Source organism: Zea mays, chromosome 9, assembly GCF_902167145.1.
Source record: "Zea mays cultivar B73 chromosome 9, Zm-B73-REFERENCE-NAM-5.0, whole genome shotgun sequence".
Classification (NCBI taxonomy): domain Eukaryota; kingdom Viridiplantae; phylum Streptophyta; class Magnoliopsida; order Poales; family Poaceae; genus Zea; species Zea mays.
The window spans coordinates 49,013,270-49,021,784 of record NC_050104.1 but is presented as its reverse complement, the minus strand read 5'-3'; the positions used below and the strand labels follow the sequence as shown (position 1 = coordinate 49,021,784).

The window sequence follows — 8,515 nt, the reverse complement described above, 5'->3', positions numbered from 1 at the left end:
TAGTTCCTATTCCCGTATATCCATCAAATAAAATTTTAACCGTTAAAATATTCGTGTTCACGTACGGGTAGAAGACTTCACTCGTATATCTGCATATAGGTGTACATTTGTGCTGTGCCTAATAGGCCGGCCCAAAGCACACAATTTCTGGCACGGCCCATATCTGGCACGGCCCAACCTAATTGTGGGCCTGGGCCGGCACGGCCCACATTGTGGGCCGTGCCTGGGCCTCAAGTCAAGCCCACGGGCCGGCCTAGCACGGCCCATTTAACTAAGGCACACCGAGGCCCACTAAATATAGACTCAGTATTTAACTAAGGTCCGTCAAAGCCCACATGACTAGCATAACTTGGAGAATCTAGAGCTTCATTAAGCCATCGAGAACCAATACCTAGATATGGATAGTGAATAGTGATGATGATCATTGTATATGTATTCTGTATGGATGTATAGTACTCAATTAAACACTAAACAGAGAACTGAATATTATTTGTGAGCTAGTTGTAATATTTTTTTCTTTCTGACCAAAGGTTTATAATGTGCATCCACAAAACATCTTAGTTTTATTTTGGTCATATATATATTATACTTTTTGTTGATGTATTACTGTTGTATGTATATGGGCCGGTCTGGCACATTAAGGTATTTTGGGCTATTTAGGCCGGCCTGGCACACATAACTAATTGTGGGCCGTGCCGTGGGCCGATGACTGGGCACACGTGCTGGCACGGCACGGCCCATAATTAGATATGTGCTTTTGTGGGCCGTGCCTTTGTGGGCCGTGCTTTTGTGGGCCTGTGCCGTGCCGGGCCAGGCCGGCCCACATGTACATGTATATATCTGCACATACACAGGTAAAAATACCGTACCCGACAGAAAACTTGTACCCAAATACATAACAGCTACAAACCACTATGCATGTGAGCAGATGGACCGAATTTTTTGTATTTTAGCCCTTAAACAGAAGTAAATTTACGTTTAGACCTAAAAAAATTTTAAATGCAGTTTTGGACCCTTAGCTCGGCGCCATAGCCTGTGGCGCCGAGCTAACACAGCTCGGCGCCACAGCCTATGGCGCCGAGCTATGACGTGGCCGCAACGGCTAGCTGCGTCCAGGGCTGACCTGGCGCTGACGTGGCGGCGGCGCGGCCTCGTAGCTCGGCGCCACAGATCTTGGCGCCGAGCTACGAATTCCTATAAAAACGCCCGCGCGGCTGGCCGAGAGCAGCTCATTTCATCCCATTTCCAAACTTCGTAAAAATTTCCTGGATTCAAAGATTTGAGTTGGTTCACTTCGTAGACCAAGGTATGATTTCGAACTGATTCGTTTTGTATATTAGGTTTTTAGTTTAATAATTTGTATACACCTATTATATTATCATTTCGATTATTAGTTTGTGTAAACTTATTATAAAGCATAATAGGTACAAGTGATAATTATAATCGTTTATTAGATAAAAGACATGTACCGAGAGGCGTTGTGGCAGAAGAGAGGTCGTCCTCGGGAGTTATATCCGGACGTATCTAGTAAGGATGCTCCTGTTCCTCCTGAACTCCCCGTGCCTAACTGTGACTGTGGCAGACTGGCTTGGGTACATCAATCACAACATCCAGACACGGCTGCTCGCTGCTACTACCTTTGTGGCACTTTGGACGTACGTAGCTTATGACTTATCACTTAATTTTGTTCGCATTCATTTTTTTGTAGATATGTAATAGTGCATCTTTCCATTATTTTAGGGACATCAGAAGTGTTTCTTTTTCCAGTGGATCGATGGTCCTGATAAATTTGACCCTCGATATCTTCTTTTCGTTAATTGGTTGAGTGGAAAGACAAGTCATGATCGTTTTAAGCGTTGGGTACCTCCTCCCCCGAATCCTCCACCAATGACGGATGAGGAGAAGGAGGTAGCAACAGAAAGACGGATGGACTCACCGCCTCGATGCGATTGTGGAGACCGTGCTGTCATCGACGAAGACTATGACAAGCAGTTCTGTTGTCCGAACATTGATTATGTGAGCCCATTGATACGCTAAATGTATAAACTAGTTTTTATTTACAATAAATTACTAATTTTTTCTCTTGCAGCCATACGGGTGGCGTAAGTGTCGTTTCAGAGAGTGGTTGTATGGTCCTTTGTCCCAATGGCCAGAGCCAGAGGTAAAGGAAAAGCGATACATGGGGTGGGCGGCAGAAGAGGTCAAATTTGATCCAGTACTCTGCAAATGTGGTATTGAAGCTAAGTATGGATTAGTTCCTTCGGAGCTTGGCGTTGGATATTTTTGTGGACATATGGTCGATTACGATGAGGTTGGTATTTTTTTGCACCAGATGTAATGTTATAGCGGTACTTACTATTTTTTTGTAGGAGACGAGGAAATGCAGTTGGGAGAGTTACGACGACAAAGGAGAGGTGATGCGCACAATAGAGTCCAAGAGAATAATGGGACAGAAGATGCGTTGTGGATCTCGACTCGTTGATTCGTACATTAACGATCGCATACGCGACATGCGTAGGGAAGCAAAATCTGCCTTTTATGATAGCCCGAAGCGTGCAGAGTATAGGAGGTTGAAGGCGGCAGATGAGAAGAGAGCACAGGATGCAAGGGAATGGGAAGCGGCTCAAGCCGAGAAACAGATGTTGGATAATCTTGCTGATCGCCTCAAGGGAAGTAAGTGAGATAAATGATATTATAATTATGTTAGTACAATTTATTTATCCTGACTTTGCTAACTTAATTTTCTCATTATATTTGCAGAGATTGGAAGCGGCGTAAACTATTTGGCCGATGAGGCGCATGCGAGATATGTTCAGGATAAAATGGCAACGGTTGAGCTGATGGAGGAGGAGGACGACGACACATCTAGATTGAGTGAGCTTATCGCCCTCGCAGAGGCAGGATTACATGAAGAAGAGGAGGACGACATGTCAAGGTTGAGTGAGCTCATAGCACTAGCTGAGGCTGGATTACGTGCTCAAGAGGAAGAGGATGAGTTTATGTCACAGGCCGCCGCAGAGGTAGAGGCAGCTTATTACAAGAAGAAGTCTGATGAGGCTGAGGCTGAGGATGAGCTATTCTCCCAAGCTGCAGATGAAGCAGAAGCCAATTATTACAAAAGAACTGGTGACAAGTGTGATGCAGGACAATGCAGCAAGTGGAATGAGGTTGTTGTTGAGGATTGCGCGACGGATGACTCCGAAGATGAGTTACTCATAGATTGTGATTCAGACTGAAGAATTGTAGCCTATTATGTAGTATTTACGTATCCAAAATAATTTAGAACTCTAAAGATGCGTTACTTATTGCTTATTATGTTTTTTACAGTTCACAAAAAAATTTTGCAAGAGTTCCCCTTGTTTTATTAACAACCACAGTTCAAATAATCACATATTATAAGACATATAAGCATTTCAACATATAATACATCACAAAATAACATCGAATATAAAAACATCCACAGAACATAGTTCTTCATATAATGTCCACAAACAAAGTCCAAAATACAAGTTCCCCAACACATAGTCCAAAACACATAACATAGTTCATATTACAACGTCTCCAGCATAAGTCCAAATCACACAGTCCATATCACAAAAGTATTCATTTCCTCCTAGTCTTACCCTTGCCCTTGGCCCCAAGAGCGTCGGTGCCTGGAGTGTAAGGGTCTCGTGGACGCCTTCTACGTGGTGTCGGCTGTGATGGCTGAGTTGTAGGAGCATCCTGCAACTGAGACGGTCCAATCTCCACCTGACCTGCGGCGCCAGCGCCAGCGCCAGCGTCGTCGTCGTCGTCGTCATCGTCGTCGTCGTCGTCGTCCTGGGCCACGTTCTCAAACGTGTCCCGCGTCGATCTCGACGAGCTGAGTCCTGCTGTAGATGGTCCAACTGCACAAATGGGAGGCTGAACGTCCTGCTGCATACGAGGCACAGGCAGCTGCACGTCAACGCATGCTAGAGACCGGCATCCACACCGAGCCGCTGCTCGACGAAGACGACGTGATACCCTCTGTAATCGAAATGTTAGTTAAAGACATATGTTACAACATACAAATAAACAAGTTTTCTGTTAGACATTGATACTCACTGATAGTAACGATAGCGTAGTAGTATCTGAAGTTCTCTGTGAGATACGCTCGAGTTCAACAACAGATACGAGCATAGAGTTTCCCTATCACAAGTTAAGACATTAGGATGCTCAAAAGTAGACATAAAACATTGAATTGAAATCTCTAATTTTATTAAAGAAATAGTTACCACTCTATCAAGGATTGGAGCAGCCTCAATTTGGGATCCGTGCCGAGCAGCTATGTCGAAAGTTGTGTCTTCGTCGTCTGACGATTCTTGCTCGGCGTAGTCTGCTACTGTCCACTGTCCCTTCAGCTTGCACCTAGTCACACCAGAATACCAAATCAAATACCTCCGGAAGTTGTAGTTTGTGTGCGCCTGGTCATTCTCATAGTTCAGATCCCCCTGCTGGTCATTCTCAATCTGAACATCAACACTATTGGATGCCCTGCATATGTTGTCCATATTATATGACACAGGCACATCAATCTGAACATCAGCATTATCGATATGTGGAGATCCTGCATCGGGTCGGAGCAAGAAAAACCACATTAAAAAGTCTAATCAAACGAAATAATGATGGATACGAACAATGTGTCGAAGACACTTACTAGGATGATCGTGAACTGGATCCTGGGTCAATGGGATCTCTTGGGGGGTACAACCGCATTAGAAGCCCCACAAACGCCGGGAATAGGACGAGAAATCCCATACTCGTGCGGACCCGATTGAGCATCGGGCACAACAACGACTTCTTCATGAAGCTCTACCAAAGGAGCTTCAATACGAGATGCATTTGGCATGTGTGGAGACAACCCGACTGGACCTCCGCAATGACTAACAGGTAACTTTTGAACAACCACATCCAAACATGGTGGAACCATCATCTTCACAATTCTTAAATATATCACCCAATCATCTTCTGAGGTAATGGAGATCAACCGTCGGACAACTGTTCCATATGTAATATGGGACAACAAACCCTGAATTGATATTCGAGGGTCGTTTATGTCGCAACTAATCTCCTCACAAGCTCGAGCCAAAAGCTGGTCAAAAGTTGGTCTTTCAACGAACAACATGGTTACGATCTTCATACCATCAAAAGTAACACTCCCATAAGCATCTATCTCCACCCTTCCTCCATGGTATAGTGTTACTAGGCTGTCCATCTATTATAAAAATGGATTACTAACTCAATAATGGCTATATACTTAAGCCTACTAACTTTCTAAGTAATAAATATATATTAACTAATAACTATATAGTAAATATTAAATAAACACATCAAACGAAATTACATAATCTATAAATAATGTACGAAAACATTGTATACCTTAGAACGTGTACGAGTCCAGCTAAAGGTGGAGAAGGTCAAGTCGGACGAACACCTACGTACAAAAAAACCTATTGTCAGTAAAAAATTTGGCAGCACCTCCCCTGTAAAGTGATGTTTATAGAACCTGCGAATAAACGACAACACGATGGTTGCCAACACAGAAAACATGTAATACCAATGCGCTAAACAAAATGATAACTATATAAACACTAAGAATTTACTAAACACTAACAATATGCTAACAATTTACTAAACACGAACAAGAGCTAACAATTTACTAATCAATAAAAAAATTTACAAGTAAATAGGACTAAATATAAAAGGACTGAAAGAACAACACGTTAACTAACATATAAAAGGACTAAATATATTTACAAGTAAATGGCTAGCTAGTATACTAAATACTAAACTAAATAAATACTAACTAAATGCTAAACACTAATGTAACCACTAACCCTAAACACTAAACCCTAAAATGGTAAAAGCTAAATACTAACTAACCACTAACGAACAACTAGACACTAAATAACTAAGTAATACCAACTAAATACAAAAATATTAAGTAATAATTATAAAAAATTATTACCTTGTGAGCTGGAAGGCCGGAGGGAGAGCGGCAGGCGGAGGAGAGCAGGCGGCGGCCGGAGTCGAGCGAGCGGTGGGCGGAGAGGCGGGCGAGCTCGGCGGGCGCCGGGCTGCGGGCGGGCGGCACGCTCGGCGGGCGCGCTCGGCGGGCTGCGGGCGGGCGGCGAGCTCGGCGGCGGCGGGCTGGCGGCGAGCTCGGCGGCGGCGGCGGTATGAGCGGCGGCGGGCGTAGGAAACGAAAGCGGCGAGCGAAACAGAGAAGAAACGAAGAGGAAAGGGGGTTTCGGTTAAGTTTCCTAGCTCGGCGCCAAGATCTGTGGCGCCGAGCTAGGTGTGCCACGCGGGCTGCCACGTCATGAAGCTCGGCGCCATAGCCGATGGCGCCGAGCTGTGTTAGCTCGGCGCCACAGGCTATGGCGCCGAGCTAAGGGTCCAAAACTGCATTTAAAATTTTTTTAGGTCTAATCGTGATTTTACTTCTGTTTAGGGGCTAAAATACAAAAAATTCGGGCAGATGGACACCACTAGAATCGATCGAACACAAGGAATATACTTCTGTAAAATATCCGTTCAACTGTTCCCATGTTTGATGGAAACACGAACACACGTCGCTTTATTACCTGGTCTGGTTGCTTGATATGCCAAGTGTTGCTTGCCTTGCAGGTTAATTAAAGACCTTGCTTCCCTGCTACCTATCATCTCCTCCGTCACGAAACCAAATCTATGCATCCACATGACTACAGCTCAAACCTGGCCAACCTCAATAATATTAGTATCTCCGATCGAGGTGCATTACAATACTATTATATATTCAAGCGCGCGCATCAGCGCTGCCCCCAAATAGTACATCTCCCTCCATGATGCTCGCAACTCCTCCTAGCATCACTCACCGCCACCTTCACAGCGGCATCATCCCGCCACCGGGTCCGGGCCACCGCAGGAGACTCGTCTCCACTGCACGCGCCGCCGTGAAGCGAGATGGTGCCACCACGGAGGTAGCAGGCGATGAGGGCGCGTCGTCGTCGTCGTCGTCGCCGCCGCCGCCGGAAAGCTCGAGGGTGACTAAGGCTGCCGCGACGGCGACCCCGGCGGCGTTTTCGTTGCCCAAGGACTACAGCCATACGCTGTTCCACTCCGAGTTCCTGGAGGTGCTGGGCCTGATCGACCTCGAGTCGCTGCGGAAGCGGCCGAGGCTCACCGTAGGGGTGACGGTGAAGGCGTCCCTGCCGCTCCCGGTGCTCGTGGTCCTGGCGGCCCTGTACCTCGCGGACGTGACCAGCGGTCTTGTTGACTGGACGCATCATCACCTGGAGGGCGACGCCGACGACGTAGGGGACTAGTGAAGAAGGGACGCCCTCACTGCCCTGCCCTGCCATGCCCCGGCTCTCCATTGTAGCGGATGCAGGCATGCAGCAGCCTCAACTTGCTTGTGTAAACAATCAGCTTCAGGACATAAACTGACTTTTAGTTTAGTGGTGTGCTTTGTAAACCCTGCTTTTATCTTACTCGCTCTATTTCTAACTATTAGATATAATGTATTCAAACACATCTTTGAATAAGAAACGATTTTAGTCTCTACAACCATCTCTAGTTTTACGCCCTACATGTTTTATACCGTACAGATTAGACATCCTTGTTTCTCCCACCCCTCACTCTCGCTTCCCTCTCTTCTGGCCGACCGACTCGTCCCTCATCACACCACTCGGCCACACCCTTTTATCACGCCGCCCTACCATGCTCCGCGTTGCATCGCCCCATCTAGCCACGCTGTGACACTTCTTCTAGTCTCCGCCTTTGCTTCGACCCTTTCGAGCGGTCTCCATCTTCGCTCTGGCCCTTTCCTGGTCTCGCCTCCGCCTAGGTGTCCATGACTATAAAACGAGTCTATTTTTTATCGGTCATCCACGAAATTTGTATATATTAAACCAATAAATATTGAGTATTGTATGCATAATTTAGTAACTTGTACACACTTTTAGTATATTAGTTTGATAAACCTAATTACAATAAAATATTTAATATTTAGTTTTTTAAGTTAATCAGGTTGAATATTGTATACTACTAATATGTATTATTATTTAAACAAAATATGATAGTATGAAATAATTTAATTTAAAAGCACATAAAATATCAAGAGATTCATGGAATGTATGTGTCACTCATTTTGATCGACATGTCTCACATACGTCCCATATATGAGCTATGCTCTTTCGGAATTATCCCTTTTTGGATAGTCTCAGATTGGCCCATAATGTGATATTTATGACGATCCACGAGTTTGAGTGAGATTTCGTTGTTATAATCTTGTTATTCTTCATTGCACCATATTTGCGCATGAGATGGAGAACAATGAGGTTATGCTATCGAAATCTCGCTCGGACTTTGTACCATATTTGCGCATAGATTCACACTTCGTCAGTCATTCTGGGTGAGTTTAGGACCTATACTATCCCATAGATGTAGAGTCGTGATATATCTAATAAGAGAAGCTCATCAACCATCTTTAGTCTTTTGGATCAAGTATGAG

At 44.9% G+C, this 8,515-nt stretch overlaps 1 protein-coding gene across 1 annotated transcript; it reads left to right on the top strand.

The window, feature by feature from the left end:
* Positions 1 to 6,793: 6,793 nt before the first annotated feature.
* LOC100276888 (uncharacterized) lies at positions 6,794 to 7,569 on the top strand. The gene has a single exon (NM_001150590.2). The coding sequence runs from the start codon at positions 6,846 to 6,848 to the stop codon at positions 7,326 to 7,328; it is 483 nt and encodes a 160-aa protein (NP_001144062.2). The 5' UTR covers positions 6,794 to 6,845; the 3' UTR covers positions 7,329 to 7,569.
* The last annotated feature ends 946 nt before the right edge of the window (positions 7,570 to 8,515 follow it).